Source organism: Ovis canadensis, chromosome 17 (genome assembly GCF_042477335.2).
Source record: "Ovis canadensis isolate MfBH-ARS-UI-01 breed Bighorn chromosome 17, ARS-UI_OviCan_v2, whole genome shotgun sequence".
NCBI lineage: Eukaryota > Metazoa > Chordata > Mammalia > Artiodactyla > Bovidae > Ovis > Ovis canadensis.
Genome location: NC_091261.1, coordinates 52,523,393 through 52,546,999, shown reverse-complemented (window position 1 = coordinate 52,546,999; position 23,607 = coordinate 52,523,393). Strand labels below are relative to the sequence as shown.

At 38.6% G+C, this 23,607-nt stretch overlaps 1 protein-coding gene across 1 annotated transcript in view; it reads left to right on the top strand.

Annotated features, from left to right (window-relative positions):
• The window catches only part of GLRB (glycine receptor beta), a 96,089-nt gene extending 72,684 nt beyond the window's left edge, over positions 1-23,405 (top strand). The window contains exons 9-10 of the mRNA XM_069557600.1: positions 8,886-9,178; positions 20,950-23,405. Of these exons, the coding sequence (XP_069413701.1) occupies positions 8,886-9,178; positions 20,950-21,246 (590 nt within the window). The 3' untranslated portion in view covers positions 21,247-23,405. The remainder of the gene's footprint in view (positions 1-8,885; positions 9,179-20,949) is intronic.
• Positions 23,406-23,607: the final 202 nt, after the last annotated feature.

The window sequence follows — 23,607 nt, the reverse complement described above, 5'->3', positions numbered from 1 at the left end:
CCTGAGGGCTTTTGAGTATGATCTGACTGAAACTGTAACTGTTTCTCTTTACTCCTTTGTTTAGAATAGGCTGAAAGGTAGCAAGCGGGGCAAAAATAGAAGCAAGGACAGCAGGTAGGAAGCCTGAAATAATCTCTGGTGTGAGCCAGGAAGTGTTAGTGGAGGTGTTTATGAATATTCGATGATGGATGTGGTAGAGAGAGATTTGTAGATGTGTTGCATGTGGGATTTAAGAAAGTAGAATAAACTTAAGAGATGAAATTGCCATTAACAGAGGTGAGTAAAGCTTCCGGTAGAGTAGTTTTGAGAATGTGGGGAGGTTCTGGATGCACTGACTTTGAGATATCTGTTAGGTGGAGATAGCAGGTAGGCAGTAGGCTGTACAAGTCTAGGGTGTCTTGGAGAAAACAAAATTGGAGTAATGAATTTGAGATTTCTCAGGATTTAGATGGTATTTAGAGGGATGAGTGGAATGGAGGTAGCGGAGTCTCAGGGCTAAATCCTTGAGATTGAGAAGATGAGGAACAACCCATGTGATGTGGTTTCCTAGAATCCTGCCAAGTGGATAATTATGTGTTTTCAGGGAAGGAGAGTGACCAGTCAGTGCCTGTAGGTCAAGGCCAGGGCTAAAGATTGCCCTTGGCTTTAGCAGCCTGGGGAGTCGCTGGCGTGCAGGACAAAGAGTGTCCATGGAGTGAGGAGAAGGAGAAAGCCTGGTGGGAGTGACTTCAGGAGAGCATAGGAGGGGGACCTGGAGATGGGCAGTGTGAACAACTCATTGGACACGATTAGGTGCCAAAAGTAAAAGAAGATGGGTAAATGGTAGGAGTGGGAATGGGAGTCAAGAAGGTTTCTTGGTTTTGTTTTTTTTTAAGGCAGACTATCAGTGCATGGTTATTTTCGGTGGAAAATAATCAGTAGGAAAGGAAAAACAGCAATGGAAGAAATGCAGCAGTAGTGAGGGAGGATGAGTGGTAGGGAAGGGAGAGACTGGCCTTTGCTAGATCAAAGTCAGTTTTTCCCTGGGGTCGGCAAACTCCTTCTGTAACAGACTGGAGAGTAAACATTTTAGGTTTCTGTTGAGACCCCCCAAATCTTCTGTCATAGTGCTAAAGCAGCCTTAGACAATACATAGCTGAAGAAATGAGGATGTATCCCAATAAAACTTGATTTATAGAAATAAGTGGTGAGTTACATTTGCCCTGTGCATTGAGATGACTGACCCTGGTCTGTAGGATCACGAGAGAGGGCAGAGCAAGTGGGCAAAGAGAACGTGGACAAATGTGGTCATGGGGCTTGTCACTGAGTTTGGTTTCTTAATAAAGTAGTAAGAAAAATCATGAGTTGCAGGTGTGGTATGAGAGAGTGTTGTGGGTTTGAAGGGAGAGAGAAAGTAGTAAAGGAACAGAGGAAATACACCCTGACTACCTGGTAGGATCCTGGACTTCTTGAGGTCAATGATCATAAATTTAAACTGGGATCAGTCAATATGTTGGTAGCATATGTCATAGCTGGGCTTCCCTGGTGACTCAGACGATAAAGAATCCACCTGCAATGCAGGAGACCTGGGTTTGATCCCTGGAGAAGGAAATGGCTACCCACTCCAGTATTCTTGCCTGGAAAATCCTATGGATAGAGGAGCTGGCGGGCTGCAGTCCATGGAGTCGTGTCACAAAGAGTCAGACAGGACTAAGCTAAGTGTACATGTCACGGCTACAGTCCGGTAATCGTGTAGTTAACTTCTCCACCTGGTGGGGGTTTCAACATCTCCATAATGGCTCACAAGATATGACTCAGAATATTATCTCTAGCTTCTGAGAAGGAACTAAAGATTCTTGTGCATGCATGCACACATGCTTAGTCATGTCTGACTCTTTGTGACCACATGTACTGTAGCCCACCAGGCTCCTCTGTTTACGGGATTTTTTCAGCAAGAGTACTGGAACGGGTTGCCATTTCCTCCTCCAGGGGATCTCCCCAACTCAGGGATAGAACCTGCATCTCCTGAGTCTCTTGTGTTGCTGGAGGATTCTTTACCACTGAGCCACTAGGGAAGCCAAAGTTTTTTGACTATGCTTAACGACTAAACTATTATTATTTGGTGTCCTTTGTTTTCTTTCGTTGCTGCATTTTCTCACTTCTCTGATTAAACTCATTCCTTGGCTTAAGTTTTTCCACAGACAGAAGGCAGACAGAAGACATGAGGGGCAAAGACCATAGGGTCCTGCTCCACTTCAACAGCAGGCTTTCCTGTTAAACAGTTGTTGGAGATTTGGGTTGTTTCCAGTTTTGAAGTATTACAAATGATGCTAGGAATAATTATGTGCAAGCCTCTGTGAGCGCATATGTTTTCATTACTTTTGGATAAACACCTAGAAATGAGATTTCTTCATTTTATGGGGAAAGTATGTCTTACTTTTCTAAAATAGTGTTTATCAATGTAATGATACCATTTTGCTTGTTTTATATACTCCTCTGTCACATACTTCCCAAACACTTAACTTTTGTGTCTTCTTGTGGTGTCTCTAGCACAATGTTGAATAGAATTGTGAGAGATGTTTATTCCTGACCCTGGGTAGCAATAGTTGAAGCATTCACTGTTGCATATAATACCGGCTCTCTATTCCAACTTGCAAAGAGTCAGACACAACTGAGTGACTAAACTGAACTGAACTGATCATGACTGTTAAATTTTGCCAGTTGCTTTCTCTGTGTATGTTTAAATGTTTATGTTGTTTCCCTTTATTTGATGAATTTTGCCAATTGATTCCTAGATGATAGATGAGTTGGAAAAAATTATTAGCACAAACATGTTTATAATATTGATTTTTCCTTTTAATGTCTAGCTGTAGCAATATGTTCATTCCTATATATTCCTGATATTGTTAACTGGTGAGGTGTTTTTTTTTTTTTTTTTTTTTTTTTTTACTGCTCTAGCTAAAGTCTTATTTCATTTTCTTGGTATTTTCAAAACATCAGCTTTGATTTCATTCATTTTTTCTATTTATTTTTCTTTTTCATTGATTTTAGCTCTTTATTCTTTCTTTTCACTTAGTTTAGATTTTTAATTTTTTTAACTTAATTTGTTACGAGCAATAATTTTTATTGGAGCATAGTTGATTCATAGCGTTGTGTTAGTGTCTGCTGCACAGCAAAGTGAACAGCCATACAGAAATATACACCTACTCTCCTTTAGATTCTAATGGATTTTATTTGATATTTTTTTTTGATGCTTAAAGTAGAAACTCAGTTCATTTTAGGTCTTTTTTCTTGTTTAATTTTAGCACTTAAAGTTACAAATTTCCTTTATAAGCCCTCCTTTAGCTGAAGTGCACAAATGTTGATATATTTTTACCTTCTTTCATTAAATTTTTTTTCTTATGTACATTATGATTTCTTATTGGGCCCATGGAGTTTTTAGATATGTGTAGTTTGGTTTCCAAATATTTAGGATTTTCATAAGTACTTGAATACAATTTGTTTTTAATTTTATCAGGGAACAAACTTTATGGTTTCAATACTTTTATGTTTACCGAGCCTTTTTAATGGCCCAGCCTAGCATATGTTTCCTAGCATCATCCCAGGTACACTTGCAGTGCTTGTTTGTCATTGTTGGTGTGGTATTCATAAATAAGAATGCAGTCAAGTTAGTTGATAGCACTTTTAAAATCTTTCCTGTCTTTTGTCTAGGTCATAGTTATTGATGAGGGTATTGTTAAAATCTCCAACTCTAATTATGGAATTATGCTTCAGGTTTTTTGAAGCTCTGATGTTAGACTTACACATATTTATAATTTTACCCAAAAAGAAAAATGAAATCATGTTACTGACTTAGATTAAATTTCAGGATATCCTGTCAATATGGCTGTTTTGCACCAGTGTATATTTCCTTTCTCTATTTTTTCCCTACATTGTTTCAAAAGATTACAAAATTAATTTTCCAATCTTTTCCTAGGATGGCTCCTATTATTTTTCAAAATTTAGGAGAAAAACATGTATCATTTACCCTAGATTCATTTTGCTTTTTTAAAAAAGGATTGGTTTTGTATTCTAGCTTTATTTTTCTTCCTGTCTTTTTGATTTACATTCTTCACTGTTAACAAAAATCAAAGCTTCTGTGAATTTTACGTAGGCTTTGTCTTTAGCTATTTCTTTAACTGTAAAAGTGATTGTCACAGGAATGTCTTATACTTCTTACTCTAAGTAAGCTTTAACATTTTTTTCCCCTGGTAGATAAAATGCTTTCGTTGCTGCTAAAAAAGGATTTTTAAAAACAAATAATTTTCAATCATAAATGTAAAAAGATGAGTAACTCAGGTCACAATTCAGATCTCTAGCAGGCCACATATAGTACCTTTCTTGATTCTTATAGTCTTTTCTTATCATCTGGAGCATGGTTCAAGATCTTTTTGATTGTAAGAAACTCCTTCAAAAACTTCAAAAGTATTTTTGGATTTGCACATGGTAGCAACTGTAGTTTTGCTTTTAACTGTCCTCTGGTTAGAGTGATATGAAATGATAACATGCTGATATAATAATTTAGCAGTATTTCTAAATGAATTTTCATGTTATTAATAACAACTACATACATAGGAATTTAGAGAGTATTGTAATTCATTTCAGTGTGGGATAAAAAAGATTTTAGGTTTAGATAGTAGCTGCTATGCACAATTTCTCCTAAATGCGCTCTGTTGGTTCTGTTTGTTGTGAATAGAACTCCCTTTCTTTTCCTTTCCATTTTTCACACTTTTCCTTTTTTTCTTCTTTTCCTTTTTTTCTTCTTTTCCTTTTTTGGTCTTCTAGTTTTGGGTATTTCTCTTTAATTAAGTGCATTCCTAGCATACGTGCTATTAAAGAATCATCCTACAGATGTTTCCTCTGAGATTGGCCGAATGAGAACTCTCTGGACATCCCGCAGTCAATCAGAGTTCACTATAAAATAGTGGTCCTGTAAGGATTTTATCACTATAATATTTTCTTTATACTGATGAGCTAAACAACTTTCTCTTCACTCTGAATTCTTTATAAATGTTTTTGTCCAAGTCAATTCTTCATGTAATTTATTATTGCTTCAATTTATATTATTTGTCAGCCGTAACATTTAATATATGTAGACCTCCACATCTATTTATCAGAATTGATATAAATGTTATGGCATATTCCCTGATTTGAAGACTAGACTTGATTTGTTTTGGCACTGCTGCTGCTGCTGCTGTCGCTTCGGTCGGGTCCGACTCTGTGCGACCCCACAGACGGCAGCCCACCAGGCTCCCCCGTCCCTGGGATTCTCCAGGCAAGAACACTGGAGTGGGTTGCCATTTCGCACTAGGGAGAGAAAATTAACAAATGACAAATAAGGACTATATATTTTAAACATTTTTAGAAATATTAAACCAAGAAGTCCTGACATTTGTTAGAGAGGTGCTCCATTAAATAGGGGTATTTTATTAAGAATAATTCATTTGAATCAGTTCTGATGAGATGGATGAAACTGGAGCCGATTATACAGAGTGAAGTAAGCCAGAAAGAAAAACACCAATACAGTATACTAACACATATATATGGAATTTAGGAAGATGGCAATGACGACCCTGTATGCAAGACAGGGAAAGAGACACAGATGTGTATAACGGACTTTTGGACTCAGAGGGAGAGGGAGAGGGTGGGATGATTTGGGAGAATGACATTCTAACATGTATACTATCATGTGAATTGAATCGCCAGTCTATGTCTGACGCAGGATGCAGCATGCTTGGGGCTGGTGCATGGGGATGACCCATAAATATGTTCTGGGGAGGGAGGTGGGAGGGGGGTTCATGTTTGGGAATGCATGTAAGAATTAAAGATTTTAAAATTAAAAAAAAAAAAAGAATACAATATTAAAATTATAAAAATCCACATTTGTATGAATGATGGGCTTCACGTTTCTTTTTATTGGTTCATAATATAGTAAAATTCAGGCAAAATTTCACTATGGGTTAGTTAGAAGTGAAGTAGTCCCATCTGACAGCTGTCTTAAGAAAATACTGAATTATTTGTCTAGAGAAATATTGTTTTCTCAAATTTCTTATTTTAGGATAAAAGAGCAAATGGACATTTCCTATTTTAATGATTTCCTGTAAACAAGGTACACAGTCATGTCCCCCAATTCATCTCCATTTCCATTCCTGCTTTTCAAAATGATACAAATCTTAGTGGAACTGGCCACCATGGTTTTTATTAACTTAACACCTGGGACTTTAAATACCTCTCAAATGTCCATTAATATTCTATTCCTCCTAACTCTTCTCTGCTCCTTTGATCCCGTTTCTGACGCCCGAGCATCCCTTCCTGAGTCCCTCCCGTTTTCACCATGACGCCCCTGAATGATACTGACTGACCAGTTTGTCCTTTCACAAGTTCCCAGGTGCCCGGTGCTGAGTGGTGGTTACCAGTTTTTTGTTTCTAGACCCTTCTCTGACCTAACTGGGTATTTTCCTTTCAAAGTCATATCTTTTCTATGGCCTCCTACTCCTATTATGTATTTCATGCTTCCCCAGTCGTTTTGTGCAGAGATTTGCCTCAGTCTACCTTCTTTCTTTAATCAGTAACCAAGTTTTAAAAAATGTTTCCTCCAAAATCTCTTTTTCTACATCAATCCTATCATTCATTTTGTTATTCTTTGTTTCTGCATCTCCTGTTTTCTCTTTCTTAGTCTATTTCTATATCCCTACTAGAGGGGCATTACTGAAACATTCTTTTGATAATATCATTTCTCTACCAAATACAATTAGAGATCCACACTAGGACTTTCAAGACCTTCTATAATCTGGCACTATTCTCCATTTCATTCATAAGGTTGCTAATATGTCAAGATAAAGGTTAAGGTATGCTACGAAACTTGCTACAATGTGATACATTCTGTTATTGATAAGAATGAAATGCTATGAAAATACAGAATTGTCAGTATAGTCTATCTCAAGGCCCCTTTTTACTTAAGTTGACATAACATTTGATTAAAACTTAAGAAAAAATGATTTGGAAAAATGACTTACCAAAGGAGTGCCCATAAGTATAATTAACTGAGGTTAGGGCAATGATTGAGAAGATCTTGGATTTTTATGCTACTTTTCACTTCCAGGTTAGAAAACATTAAAACTTATGTTTACTTTTAAAATATAGTGCTGTTACATAATTTTCATCAGGATGAAGGATAGTTACTATAATAGCAAATGAGATGTTTAGCAAGCCTAAATATATATGTAATATTATTATATACATGTATATATGTAATATTGTTGTATATGTATATGTATATACTTAATATTGTTTCTATCTGCAGAAGTTATATTTTACAAAAAGTCTCTCTTTCTGGGAGAGTCTCTTAGCTCTTCTTCAATATAAAAAATCTCTACACCTCGCAGAAGCCTCTGAAATGACGCAACTGATGGAATATATATTTTTCAATGTTTTAGCTGATTATTGATCCTAGTATAGTACTTACTGTATTCCCAGTGCAAGAGCAAAGACAGCCAAGTACATCTTTCATCATTAGGGTAATATATTCACTAGCTCTCAGAAGTGGTCACATCTAGGAAGAAAAAGGTGCACATAGCCCCATAATTGAAATTCACTCTCAGAGCCGAGGTAAAACTTGCTCCTGCTTGACTTAGAGTGAGGCTTCCTTGACTTTCCCTGAGGCTTCAGCCCAGTATGTGGTGGTGATTTTCCCAGCAAGTCAGGCTTCCCAGCCCCTCTTCTGAAAATACCGAGGAAGGAAGACCCGGGGGAAGCTTAGGAGTGTGGCAGGAGGGGAGAGAAAGAGGGAGGTGAATTATTGCTATTCTCCTTTGGGATTTTATACTTATTTGTCTTAAATTGATACACAAACAGTTAGCATCCCACAAAAGTTAATAAAACATATAGGAAGATTTCATTCTTTCCTTAAAAAACTAGAATCATTTGTTTTCCCTGAAATAATCCAGGATGTTCTCTGCTCTGTCTTTTCTATTAGATTTTTAAAAATTTTGAACCTTATCAGAAAATTGCTTTATATGTTCTATTCTTGTTCTGACTTAGTAGTTCAGGGAGCAAAACTCAGCACTATAAATGTTTAGAGTAAAGCTAAGAAGTGAAATAACTCCTCTAATCAGAGAGCTCTGTGGCTTCCTTAGAGATATTATGGAATAGTTTTGGATATCTTTAATATTTAGATAAGATCCAAATGGTGGGTTTTATACCTTGGTTTACATTTATATTTATTTTTTAAAACATGTTAGGTGTTTACATGCATCCTCACTCACATTAAATAATTCGTTCATAAAAATTATATACATAGTATTTCTCCTACTCTTTTTGCTTTAAAGGAACTTGAGTGACAGTGGGTTATTGGAGAGGTGGTGGTGGTTTAGTCTCTAAGTCATGTCTGACTCTTGTGACCTGAATGGATTGTAGCCCACCAGGCTTCTCCATCCATGGGATTTCCCAGGCAAGAATACCAGAGTGGGTTGCCATTTCCTTCTCCAGTTACTGGAGACAGATTTCATCAAAGAGCAGTGATTGTAGAACATTTCATGAGAGTAAGAAGCATCTTGGAGAAGGAAATGGCAACTCACTCTACTCCAGTATTCTTGCCTGGAGAATCTCGTGGAGAGAGGAGCCTAGTGGGCTGCTGTCCATGGAGTCGCACAGAGTCAGATGCGACTGAAGCAACTTAGCATACATGCATGCATTGGAGAAGGAAATGGCAACCCACTCCAGTATTCATGCCTGGGAAATCCCAGGGACAGAGGTGCCTGGTGGGCTGCCATCTATGGGTTCGCACAGAGTCAGACATGACTGAAGTGACTTAGCAGCAGCAGCAGCAGCAACAAGAAGCATCTTGAATTCTGGTCTCTGTCCTGCAGGAATCTTCTCGGTACTGAGCTTGGCCTCTGAGTGCACAACCCTGGCTGCAGAACTTCCCAAGGTGTCCTACGTGAAGGCGCTGGATGTGTGGCTCATCGCATGTCTCCTCTTCGGCTTTGCATCCCTGGTGGAGTATGCAGTCGTCCAGGTGATGCTCAATAACCCCAAGCGAGTTGAAGCAGAAAAAGCCAGAATTGCCAAGGCTGAGCAAGCAGATGGGAAGGGGGGAAACGTGGCTAAAAAGAGCACTGTGAATGGCGCAGGCACACCTGTTCACATCAGCACCTTGCAGGTAAGGATGGCATCTGACGTTGGCCAGTGAAATGCGTTCTGTGGGTGTAAAGGTTTGTAGAATTGATTCACACTCATTTCTTGCTCAAGATGAGAAGGGATTAAGCTCAATCTACCTTTTTGGAAAAGAACAGAACGCTTAGCGAATCAACCATCAAATTGCTAGATGACTTCCATGGAATTCAAGGATGCTTAAATTCCTTCAGTATCATGTTCACAATCAAATGTGGAGGTCTTGCCCAAACTCCAGACCCCAAACTCCAGTCTTTCCTACAGTTTCTCATGTGCCAGTCCTTCATGAACAGCCAGGGGGCTGTCAGGGGAGCGCTGAAAGCATAGGGAGTCCATGTTCTTGATTCAATCTTCCACCTCTTCCTCATCAAGCTGGAGGGCTTCACAAAGCACATGTCAGGCAGGCCACTTCTTTATTGGATGCCTGGCCCATAGGGAAACTATGCCCATGGTTTGGTATATGTCCAGCGCAGGGTGAGTAGCTGGAGAACTGAAAAAACATAACCTTGCCTTGTCGCTTGGTGATCGGGCTAAGAATAGTGAACAATGCCTCCAGATTCAGGAAATGATAAGTCCTTGAGCCACAGGTAATGTCATGGGTTAAGGACACCTGTCCACTTATGCCATTATGCCTACTTGATATCCTCAAGTCGAGAAGACCCTTATCCAGGGGACCAATTCCATGGAACTTAGCATGGGAAGTTCCACAAGAGACTAACAGGTCCAGACCATTCTGCAGCTGGGAAAGCTTGCCTGCCTGCCTACCCTGGCCCCGGACCATGTCCATTTGCTCATCACCACCACCACCAGTGAACCCTAGAGTATTAGACACACTTTTAGATACAGAGGCCAGTAAACTGTTCTCAGGTGGTTCTGCCTGCAGCTCTTTTTTTGTTTTTCTGTTAAGTCATCAACTCATAGCCTTCAGTCAAGTCTGCTTGCAAATTCTTCATTGCTACCTTGTAGGGAGGTTCCTCAGGCCCTAGAGCTCTTTATACCCTATTCCTCTTCATGAAGAATAAGTATAAAATATCCATTAATGTGGAGTTATCATGGCCTTAATGAAATTGTGTCTTTAACATATCTCTTTCCATCCTTTTCCATGCATCATGTCTATATCATTCTATGGGAAGTGAGTTTCTTGTGGGCAACATATGGTTGGCTGATGGCTTTTAATCTTCTCTGCTGTGATCATGTTTTAATTTTTATGTTTAGATCATTTAAATTTAATGAATTTATTGATATGTTAGGGCTTCAGTCGATTTTATATTTTATTTTCTGTGTATTCTATATTTTTTAAATCTTTCTTTTTTCCTGTTTGTGTGGATTGCTTGTACAGTTTCTAGCACGACATTTTGAGTTTCCCATATTGTTTGTAAGTGTATCACTACTTTGCTTGATCATTGTTCTAGGTGTTGCATTATGTATATACATGACTTTTTCACACTCTTAATGTCATTATGTTATAAATTTGTGTGATGTTACCTCTCTTACACCTTTTATTTTCCTCTCTATATGATAGAATTAGTGAAAATATTCCTTAGAACCTAATTAGAAAGTGTTATAATTTTTGCTGTGCCATCAAAAATAATTTGGAAAACTCAAAGGGAGAAGGAAAGTTTTTTGTATTTGTGGATACTTTTCATTCCTTTGATCTTTCTTTTATTGTAATTTTGCAAGTTCTTTTATTATTTTATTTCCTTTTAGAGAATTTCCTTTATCCATTATTTGAGATAGCTCTTCTGGTGACAGGTCCTTCTAGTTTTCCTTCATCTGGGAATGTCTTGGTTTCCCTTCATTCCGAAAGGATGCTTCCACTGGGAATAGGATTCCTGGTTGATGATTCTTTTATTTCAGCACCTAAAAAATACTGTGTTCCTTCCTTCTGGCCTCCGTGACTTCTGAGAACTCTGTTTCATTCACATTGCTTTTCTTCTTTAGGTAAAGTAATTTTTCTCTGTATGCTTTTAGACTTTTTTTTTTGTCTTTACTGTTGAGAAGTTTAATTATATATTTTGATGCAGTTTTCTTAAGGTTCATCCTGTTTGGGGTTTGTTCAGCTTGTTAAAAATGCAGGCTTTACTGTATAGCACATGGAACTCTGTTTAATGTTATGTGGCAGCCTGGATGGGAGGGAAGTTTGAGGGACAATGGGTACACGCATATGTATAGCTGGGTCCCTTCGCTGTTCACCTGAAACTATTAAATCTTTAATTGGCTATGCTGCTGCTGCTGCTAAGTCACTTCAGTCATGTCCGACTCTGTGCAACCCCCTAGACGGCAGCCCACCAGGCTCCCCTGTCCCTGGGATTCTCCAGGCAAGAACACTGGAGTGGGTTGCCATTTCCTTCTCCAATGCATGAAAGTGAAAAGTGAAAGTGAAGTCGCTCAGTCGTGTCCGACTCTTCGCAACCTCATGGACTGCAGCCTACCAGGCTCCTCCATCCATGGGATTTTCCAGGCCCCAATATAAAATAAAAAAGTTTAAAATAAAAAGATGCAGGCTGTACATAAGTTCCCATGGCGGATTCATGTTGATGTATGGCAAAACCAATACAGTATTATAAAGCAAAAAAAAAATTTTTTTTAACTGTATAGGTAAAAAAAAAAACCAAACAACCCACTACAATATTGTAAAGTAATTAGCCTCCAATTAAATTAATTTAAAAAAAGAAAAAGAAAGATGCAGGCTTAGGCTTCTTGCCAAATGGGAACATTTTTCAGTGATTATTTCTTTGAGTACCTTTACCTAGTCCTTTCAGGACTGTGATGCCAGAAATGTTAGATGCTCTGTTATGGGCCCATATGTCACCAATGCTCAGCTCATCATCCTAGGCAGTTCTTTGCCTTTTGTTCAGACCCAGTAATTTCTCCTGTTATATCTTTCTTTATGGATTCTTTACTCTACCCTTCATCTTCCTGTTGAGCTTATCCAGTGATACTCTTATTTTGGTTTAACATGTTTTTCAGTTATAAAATTTCCATTTGGTTTTTCTTTTTTTCTTTCTTTCTTTCCATTCCTTCCTTTCTTTTCTCTCTGTCCTTTCAGGGATTTTGTGCTTCTTTTCTCAGGCTTCCCATTTCTCATTTGTTCCAAGCATGTTCATAATTGCTGACTGATACATTTCTGTCATGCATGCTTTAAAACCTTTCTCAGATAATTCCAACATGTTTCACCTTGGTGTTAATCTCTACTGATTGTATTTTTTTTTAATTTCAATTTTATATCTTCTCCTGCTCTTTGTATGATGAGTGATTTTTCTGTTGCAACTTGGACATTTCATATTATGTGATAAGGTTCTGCATCTTTGTAAACTTTCTGTTGTTGCTGCCTTCCCCTGAGTGTTCTTCCAGGAGAAGGAAGACTGCTTTTCCTTGCTGCTAGATGGGCCCCTCACAGTTAGGTGAGGGGTCCCATTGCTGCCTGGTGGCATTGGGCATCTTTTCTTCCTGGTGTAGCCTCCTGACACTGGGGTACCTCCGTATGCCTGGCCATGGGAAGAGCCCTTCCTCCTAGGACAATGACCCAGGGGAAGGGGAGAAGCAATGTGGTGCTTGCTGCTGGGTGGGGAGGCAGCCCTGCCTCCACCATCCCCTCCAACACCCACCGCTCCCCAGGGAGCAGGACCTTGTTACTGGTCCAGGTGGAATGAGGGCCAGCTCCCTGCTTGGCCTACTGCAGTACCCTCCAGGGAGGGCTGGGCACCTGTCACAGCATCTGGAAGGCAGGATGCTGCTACCTGCATGGTCCTTGCTGGTGTGAATAGGGGTGGGGCCACAGCTGTTTCTGTGACGCTGGGCTCCAGTAGAGAGGTTATTGTATGAAAGATTTTTGTCTCCCTAAGCTGCCGCTTCCTTTGTCCTCTGTCTAGAAGGAGGGGCTATTGGGGCTATTTCTGTCTATACCCATTGGCATTTTCAGTTCCTAATCTAGGACATCTGAAGCAAAAAAGAAATGCAAGAACTCACCACCATGTCCTTCCTTGGCCCCCAAGGTCTCCAGTTGACCTGCTCCCTTTTCTCCACCTCCACAGCCTTATGTTAGCTTTTTATACTGTCCAGGGTGTGCCCCCTCAACCTTCCTGGGAGCAGAAGGGCCCCATGTTCTTTCGAGGGCCCTCAGCATTCCTTGTAACTGTACCTTGCCTCCTTCATTCTCGTGAATAGAGATGTATCAGTGGGCTGCTCTTAAGCATCTGTTCATGTTGCAACCCTCCTATCTACTAATCCAGTTCAGACCTACTGCCTTCATGCATCAGGAACACACCTTCTCAAAGAAATCACGGTTCTCTTTCCCAGGATTTTACTTTTTTCTCTGTTACCACCAGTGCCACCCAGTGGTACCTGAAAGAGCCAATGACTGATGAAAGGCTCGTGTTGGCACATCAAAGAACTGGCATTTCTTTGTGAGAAGCTTAGGATTTCCTTCTGAAACATACACGTGTTTCTCCAGGGCACTAACAGAAGGAGGGATCCCTGAGGCCCTTACACCCCAGGGTGATGTTCACTCTTTGAGTTTTTGACTCTGTCAACCACTCCATTCATGTCTCCCTGTCTTTTCCCACTTCCTCATGTTTCCAGCCCACTGATCCCGCAATGCACTGACCTGAACCCTGGTCAAGAGATCTGGATTCACACAGTGAAGCTGTGCTAAAGAATAGGTGTCTGATCTCCAGCAGTGTCAGAGTCAGCTGCATCATCTGAAATGTCCTGGGACCTGACTAACTGCAGAAATTCCCAATCACAGAGAATGTCCCATGAACTTGGAATCTTAACATATTCTGCTGACTGGAGAAAAATGCACAAACTAAAAGTTGAGATTTATGTTCTATTTGGGGGGTATTCTTAAGACTTCAGTCCTGGGAGGCTGCATCTCAGAGAACCCTGAGAGAACTGCTCCAAAGAGGAAGAGGGGAGCCAGCTTACACAAGAGTCTTTAAAAAAAGACTAGGTGGGTGGAACAAAAGGTTATTATTAATCTTTTAACAGATTAAAAACCAGACTTCTCAAGGTAATGAATTTCGCTGTTTTCTCTGTAAGGGAAGATGCGAGAGTCTGGGCTTAGTGAAGTCATTTCTCTGATGTGCACCTGTGTTTTCTCATCCTGAGTCTCCTTCGGATGCAGGACTGACTGCCAAATGAGGGGCATCCCGTTTCTTTCCTGAGTTTCCTCAGGGCTCACTAGAGAGGGGGGTGGTGGCTGTTACGTGATTGGTTAATGACTGCAACATTCTTTGTTTACTGACATGCCAGCAGAATTTTAAGTCTTAATTCCACGAACCAGTGCCTTGGTGGAAGCAGATTCTTTACACTCAGATTTTCAGAGTAATAGAGAACATGCCAGCATGATCTGTGAACATAGATATAAAAGATAAGTAGGATCCAGGATATTAGACTGAATTATCCTAAATTTGGCTTTCAAGCTTTAAAATAACTACCCAATGAATAAAACAACATATTTAAATAATTTAAATAAACACACACTTAAATAAATCAACATATTTTAAAACTCCTATGTTTTTATTCTCTATGTTTTTAGCAACAAGTAATAGCATACATGCCTGGATTCTGAAACTACTAGAACATTTTGATACTAAAGTCATAGAATAATGCTTTAGAGTTGAAAAGTTGACCAGAGGTTTTCATCTCCATGGTTTTCCTGGTAGCTCAGCTGGTAAAGAATCCAAATGCTGTGCAGGAGACCCCAGTTCGACCCCAGTCAGGAAGATCCGCTGGAGAAGGGATAGACTACCCACTCCAGTATTCCTGGGCTTTCTTAGTCTCTCAGCAGGTAAAGAATTCACCTGCAATGCAGGAGACCTAGGTTTGATCCCTGGGTTGGGAAGATCCCCTGGAGAAAGAAAAGGCTACCCACTCCAGTATTCTGGCCTGGAGAATTCCATGGACTGTATAGTCCAGGAGATCGCAAAAAGTCAGACACAACTGACTGACTTTCACTTTTCATCTCCAGAAATCAATTTAAGATACTCTTATTTCTTACAAAATGAACATTCGAAGATGCACAGGCACCTATGTGAAATTTGTATCCTGAGAAAATCTTCAAAATGAAAATGAGTCCAAAAATAACTCAACCTTAATAGGCACATCCAACTTACAGCAAATGTGTAAGACTGACAAATTCAGAAGATTGTTATACATTGACACATGAAAGAAAATATGAAAAAGGAAGTTTAAAAACCATTGCCCTTTTAATTTATTGAATTTGCTGATGTAAAATATAATTATGACTTTAGTTTCAAAATACTTTGTTCTAGTATATTTTGCTTTTCAAAATACAAATTTTTGCTCAGTAACTTCAATCAGGGAATATATCACTTATTTTCAGACAGAATAACAATAGTGATTAATGAAAACACAGTGAAACTTGAATTGTAGAAATATTTTGATACTGATTCTTAAGATCACTTGCCATCAGGCATATATAATTGTTTAGGTTTCTCCCTTCCCCAAATCTGGTACTTCCTCCACAAATCCTAATATTTTGTTTATTGATTTGTTTCATTCATATATTTCTACTTTTATTCAGTCAAAACAGTTGAGGACCTATTGCTGTTCACATGAACCTATTTCCAGCCCCTAGTATCCTTCATAGTCTTCCTTCATAGCTCAGTAAAGAATTTACCTGCAATGCAGGAAACCGAGGTTTGATTCCTGGGTTGGGAAGATCCTCTGGAAAAGGAAATGGCAACCCACTCCAGTATTCTTGCCTGGAGAATCCCATGGACAGAGGAGCTTGGCAGGGGTCCATGGGGTCGCAAGAGTCAGACATGACTTAGTGACTAAATCACCACTAGCATCCACCAGATGAGTCAGAGCTGCATTTCACGTAGCACGAATATGATTGCTATTTCTTTATGATAATGATATGTACTTTAAAATAACAATTGATTTAAATATGGTGAAGTATATAGGAGTTATTCCCTTCTGAGAATCTTTATCATCTGTAGAGGATACCTTTATCACCATGAAATCACACCTAAGTCTTCTGGCCAAGAAATATCATCATTGAAAAAAAGAGAAAAAGAGTTTATTTTTTGTTCCAGCCAACATCTCCCTAAAATTAAAACAAACAAACAAACAAACAAAAAAAACATCGTTTACTGTGATTCGCTTTTGCATGTGTGAAGATTCAAGCTGGGAAGGACCACAAAGACAATCTTAGAGGCTATAGTTGGGAGCCTTTGGAAGTTCTTATGTGCATCATTTTTCATCCTCGACAGTCTCATTATTGTAGCATTAATGCCTCATTTTTGCTACCAGTAATTTTCAGAAATGACAGCTTTATATGATGAAAGTAAATGAGTCATATGTTCATAAGAGGAGCAATGGGGGAGTTATAAATTAGAGAATCATAGTACCAAGATCACCTTAAAGAATGTGTTAAGTAGGGTTACTGTCTTACTTTAAGTAGTTCATTTAGTCCCTATGCATATAATATTATGATGCTTAAGATAGTATTTATTTTGTCAATAGTATTTACTAAATAATATTTATTTTAAGTGTTTATTAAATAGTATTTATTTTGTAAGTACAAAATAATATTTATTTTATCTTTGTACTCTTGTGTAAAGGTTTGATTTGATATTGATGTGCAGAGTGATAACTAAAGAAAGTTGTGTTTGTATAAAGTCTTTGATGAGCAGAAGAAGATGAGACCAGTTAACTAAAGAATTATGAGTGGTAGCGAACCTAATTTTACTCCTTACTCAATTCTGTCACATCATTGAAAATTACTTCCATTGTAGACATTCTCCCCCCCCAACACACACACACACATACTCACACTCCTCATTTCGAATACCAAAATCTCCAAATACATTTATAGAAGAGGGTTTAATAAATTAAATGATTAAAAATTTAGTATAACCAAACTGAAGCTTTTAGGGGTACTTTTTCATGTTACCACTTTAACATTGAAGTAATTATTCTTCTTTTAGGTATTTACTATATTTAAACAATCTTTCAGAATAAATATAATGTTCATTGTCTACGTTTTTAATAAACTGTATAGATACTAATACAATTTTATAATGATTAACATTGCTGGCTGCTAAGTCACTTCAGTCGTGTCTGACTCTGTGAGACCCCATAGACGGCAGCCCACCAGGCTCCCCCGTCCCTGGGATTCTCCAGGCAAGAACACTGGAGTGAGTTGCCAGTTCCTTCTCCAGTGCATGAAAATGAAAAGTGAAAGTGAAGTCGCTCAGTCGTGTCCAACCCTCAGCGACCCCATGGACTGCAGCCCTCCAAGCTCCTCCATCCATGGGATTTTCCAGGCAAGAGTACTGGAGTGCCAGCAGAATCTATTAATAAGAATAAATTATGTTTAAAAACTAGAAAATTTGAGGTATTTAAATGTATGACTTCGATTATAGTATCATATAAGTTTGGCTACTTGTCTGGTTACTTACAGATAATGAAACCATTCGTGAAGTCATGAATAAAATACAGCTCAGAGTAAATGCATTTCTGTAGTAAACGTGTACAGCCTTCTTTGTGAAAAAGTAAGAAAAAGAAACTGATAAGCATCATGCTTCCTGATTTACTTTCACAAGCTTAAGTCCTCCTTTCTTTTGATATGTGGATTCCAAAGCATCATTAGTGCTTTTGGAGTGGAGGATTCTAAAGGGAGGAAGAGTCTGAAGTACCCACAGAAGGCTGCTCTGAGAGTGAGAATAATGCAAAGGTTTGTTACATAGAGGCTGTTCCCAATTTCTGTTCCAGTGCAGGTTGTGATTCAATTTTTATGCAGTTCGCTTACACATCCTTCAAACTACACTGAAAAACTGGAGCTTCAAATTGTGTCTTCTGTTTGTGACACTTACTGGGAGGGTGTGTGAGTGGAAACGTGTGTGTGTGTGTGTGTGTGTGTGTGTGTGTGATGATGGACTGCTTGCTGAAAGTGACCTTTAAAAATTTCAAATTGGAGAATTTCAATAGATGACATGGGAGTAAATTTTAAACATTTGTATTCATGCATATATATGAATGATTCCCCAAAGTTGCATTTAAATTACTTCGATTCTAGTTGCTAGCGTTGTTCTGTCTCATTATATTGATGAGTCCTTATTTTCTCCAGACATTTTCCTAGATGCTGTGTAAAATTGATTTGGATCAGACTCTGGATCAGTAGTGACTCCATCAAGACATAATTCCCCTTTAAGCCCCATTGAGCTCTCATACTGGGGTGACTGAAATTGCACATTAAAAAATGGGGATCAGGAATCCCCTTTTTTCAGGTTTGCTTCCTTTAGCTCAAAGTCCAATCAAACCAGGATGAAGCTAGATAGGCATTTTCTAAATATTGATGATTCCCCCCCTTTTTTTTAACATATAAGACGTTCAAGAAGGATGAACTTCCAGAGCCTCCATCCCATTCCCACTTATTAACAGTCTCTTGTATACTCCCTGTTTATTATTTCTTTCTTTGGTTGCGCTGGGTCTTAGTTGAGACACATGGCGTCTTCTGCTGCTGTGCGTGGGCTTCTCTAGTTGAGTCGCGTGAGCTCAGTAGCTGTCGGCATACAGGCTTAGCTTCTGTGCATTATGTGAGATCTTAGCTCCCCACCCAGCAGTCGAACCCATGTTCCGTGCAATGGAAGGCAGATTCATAACCACTGGACCAGCAGGGAAGTCCACTTCTGGTGTGCTTTTGTCCTGTGATATTACCTAAACTATTTATTTACCTAAACATCTTTTTCAAAAGTTCTTACCCAACAGGACTGTACAAATATCTATGTGGTCTAATATAATGGTAAAGCCAACATTTGTAAACCAGCTTTAAGAAGCATTACTAGTGCTTGTTCAAGATTGAAAAATATAGAAATAACTTAAATGCACAAAGCCAGGATGATGTGTAAACGTGTTTTCACTTGTTTTTTGACTCAGTGTATGTTGGTTGTCTTTGCTATCCACCTCTAAACACTGCCACTTGACTTGGCCCAGAAAACATGCCTCAGTGTCTGTTCAGATAAAGGACAGTGTCCTGGTACCTGGAAGACTGCTGGAGAATAATTTGTTTATGTCTTACATTGAGCGTCATTTTTACCCAGGCTTTATCTAGTAAATAGAATTCAAAAAATTACTCAACATATTATAATAATAAGGCAAAAACTAGTGTAACTCTAGTATACTGAGAGTTACGGTAACATGGGTTCCTTTTTTGGTAAAAGTAGTAAATATTTTAGTGAAGACTCCAAAGGTGAATCACAAAGGTTGAAAGTAAGAACAGTGGAAGATTAAGCAGTGGAGGCACTTCTTTTTTTTTTTTTTTAATAAATTTTTTATCTTCTCCATAGGCACCTTCTCCCAGGGTTTGCACCAAGTCCCAGTCTTCCACAAAGGGCACTGCCATGACTCCACTCAGTCCCACGGCAGGCCGTCCTTTGCCCGCCACCACAGGAATCAGTGGAGGCACTTCTTAAACCACTGGTCAGCACTATACATCTGTCTTTTCCAGGAACTTTTCTGATGGCCAGAGAGAGTTCAGTGTGAAATAATGATTTTGTATATTATAGGAAATTGAGTCAAATTTAGAAATTCAGAGATGATCAACTGAATATTTTCTGTAGGATATGATCTGGTTGAAATATACCCAATTTCTTTGGATTCTCTAGCTATTTTATCTTTAGTCAACAAGTGGTGAGTGTAGGAAACCCCGCGGGAAGAAGGAGCCACACCTATGGACCGTTGATCAGGGCCTTTTATTGGGCGGTCACTCTCGGGCAGAACTCCTGGGGGCGCGTAAGCAAGGAAGCGAGGGGGGGGGGGGGCGCGCGGTCTGCGAAGCAAAAGGGAGTCTTCGCGGTAAAGGGAGTCCGCGGAGTCTGCGGAGTCTGCGAGGTGTGAGGGGTGGGGAAGGGTTTTATAGCCCCGGCGGGGCTCCCATATAAGGAAGAAAACGTGGGCTCAGTGGTGATTGGTGTCCAAGGACTCCTGATTGGACAGCGAGGGCTTCGTGTCGGCTGCTGATTGGTCGGCTTGGTTGCCCGCCCGACTCCGGGGTGTGTCTGCAGCACCCTCTGCCGGGGCATGCCCCGGCATGCCTCAACACGCCTGACCTTGCCCTGGCCTTTCATCCTGACCTTGCCCTGACCCTTCATCCTGACCTCGCCCTGACCTTTCATCCTGACCTCGCCCTGACCTTTCATGCTGACCTCGCCCTGACCTTTCAGTGAGTGCCATTCATTCATCAGTCATTGGTTCATGATCATTGTGACCATTTTCAGTTCTTCGTGAGTGTGGTTTATAGATGCAGTCTGTCTCACTGAAGGGATACATGCTTTAGTCATTTATAAACCACTCAATTTGGAAATAGAATCCCTAGGAAAGTCAAAGGTTAGAAGCACCAGAAGATGTTTGTATTCTGTATCATCTACTAATGATATGTGTCATAGTTCAATGTTGGATTTTTATTATTAATCAGTCTTTCAGCTGAGAACTCTCACAAGCCTGGGAGCACCTAAGATAAACGACGATAGATACCTTGATCCCTTAACATAAAACAACCTCCTGAAAGTTTATGTCCATGACTTAAGCCTTGTTACATAGGCAACATTTTAGAGCCCTGCATGTTCAGGTAATTGTGTGGTTTAATCAGCGGACTATTATTTCTGTTAGTGGATTAAATGAGACACTAGCCAACTGAATAAACCATCAAATTTTTAAAAATACATTTTTGAAGATTCTTTATAAATAGAAAAATTCTCAATACCCTCTGTCTTTAATTGTTATTCTCAGGTTGGTGAGACCAGATGCAAAAAGGTTTGTACGTCCAAGTCTGATCTGAGATCTAACGACTTCAGCATCGTGGGAAGCTTACCGAGAGATTTTGAATTGTCCAATTATGACTGCTATGGAAAACCCATTGAAGTCAACAACGGACTTGGGAAGTCTCAGGCCAAGAACAACAAGAAGCCGCCTCCTGCCAAACCCGTTATTCCGACAGCAGCAAAGAGAATCGACCTTTACGCGAGAGCCTTGTTTCCTTTCTGCTTCTTATTCTTCAACGTTATCTACTGGTCTATATATTTATGATAAACTCTTTCCATTCATATGAAGTAAAATCCCATTGCATTGTGACCAGCCTCGTTCATAAATGCCAATCTGTGAACAATCTTTGCATTTTCATAGCAGTGTATTGCATTTTGGATGCCATGGGATTGTAACACAAATATGGCACCCTCATGTGGAATGGCAGCATGACTGTGTTACGTCTGTGCTCTAATCATGATGTACTTAGGTAAAGCAAACATAATTGCTTCAGGAATAAATGAAGGATAAGCATACTACATAAAATAAAACCCAAACATTTCTCTCCAGTTAGTGTAAATTGCAAACACTTCTGATAATTCTGATAATAAAATGGTATGCACGCTGAACCCTGTTAAGATCAGCATTCCAATGTATGTAGCATTTCAAATCTTCCTTGTAACTTTCAGAGAAAGCCATCTTATTCTTGTATAATTTTAGATGGTATTATTACAGATAAAGCAAAATTATATTACATATGGTATAACTTTATAAGTAGAAATATATCAGCTATAATTATGTGGGGGCTGTGGAGAAATAAAGTTCAAAAAGATTCCTAATTTGTAAAGTCAGCTAATTTTAAAGTGTGCCCGTGTTGGCAATGCCAGAAAATAAAATCCAGTAAGCATTTTTGAAACAAAGGGAAATCTAGATTTACCTACATTCATGCTGAATTCTGGTTTCTGATAAGAAAGTAGATATATTGATTAAATATTTCTGATAAAAGAAACTCTATTTAGTCCACTTTAAAACCTAAATATATTTTCATGGATTTTATTTTGTTGATACAGAGTATACAGAATCATTGTGCCTTAAAGAGTCATAAATATTTTAAATTGGAATATAGTAATGAATATTGTGATTTCATACCATTTTTAAGAAACCAAGAAGAAAATACCTTATTACTAGAAGTAACTTGAGTTAGGAAGAAAAATCCATAATCATTAAATTAAAATCATTAAAAGATTTTAGCTTCTTTATTTTATTAAAATGCTAGCATATTTTAAAGTAAAATTCATTTTTTTCATTTCCTTTTTTCTTATTTGAATGATGTTTGACTTGTTACAAAACATTTAACAATTAAGTAAATGATTACTTCATTAGGCCTCACCTCTAGTTGGATTTTCTTTCTTGCTGAAAGTCTGGACTACTTAAATTTACTTGCTTTGATCTTGTTCCAACTTGAAAATAAGTACTTTCTGGTCTATAAGACTTGAATTTCCTAGTAATATCAGAGCCAAAGTACCTTTTTATTTCTCCATAGCTGATACTAGGACTATCAGTAATCCACGTAACATAAACATGAGGCCAAATAAGTATATTTACATTATGTGAAGAATTTCATAGCAGCTGAGATCTTGGATGGTTAATTCAATAATAAAGTGTGTTTACATACAGTTTATGCAAACTGCAACCTATATTTCAAGGCTATTTTATTGAAGACTTTAATTTGTAAAAGAGTCACTGATTACTAAATCTTTACAAAATGAGATGTATTTAATCCTCTGTGGTCTTTCAGCACCCTCTAGTTGCAAAAGCTTAGCCATCTGAATCATTTTAAAATTGCCACAAGTCACCCTATCGGTAGACTTAACATCCTGCTAGGACCCAGGGCAGTAGTATCTTAATGGTACTGTGATAGGAAAAAAGTGTCTTGAAAAAGACTTAGACCATTTAAATTTGTATTAATAACAATTATACTTCCTTATAGTCTCTTTTCTTTATCCTAGCAAATTTCATTCATATTAGGGAGTTTGATTTCCATACAGTTTTAAGTGGGATATGTACCCAATGGAAAATAGCTCTCATTTTGTAAGAATTTATTTCTTGAAAATAATGTGAATGAATTTCTTTCTGTAATATAATATTGCAGCCTCCTAAGATCCATTTTACTACCCAAATATATACAAATAGCCACCCCAGGATTAAGTGTGTACATATAACTACAAATAGAACATTACACAGTGATCACAATGCAGCACAATCAGTGTCCACTAACAGTTGCTTTCTATCGTTACGTTGAGAATTTAGCCAGTTAACCCCAGGGTAGTTCTGATCTGTGTACTTTAAATATTATGTCTTTCTAGGAAACTTGCAGTATTTACCTGGATATCAGTGTTGCAAATTTGATCTTTCCAAAATAAAAATGATCTTCTCCTTACAAATCAGTGGCTTCTCTTATTTTCTGTTCCTGATTAAAAAACAAAACAAAACAAAACAAAACAAAAAACAACTCACTATTTCAGTCCTCTGAAGTCCATCCACCTTCCTTTCTCACATGGTACCCGATGTCAAGTTCCAAGCCCTAAACTTCTCTCCCTTACGCTGACCACCTGGTCTCCATTTCTGCAAACACCACCCAATTTG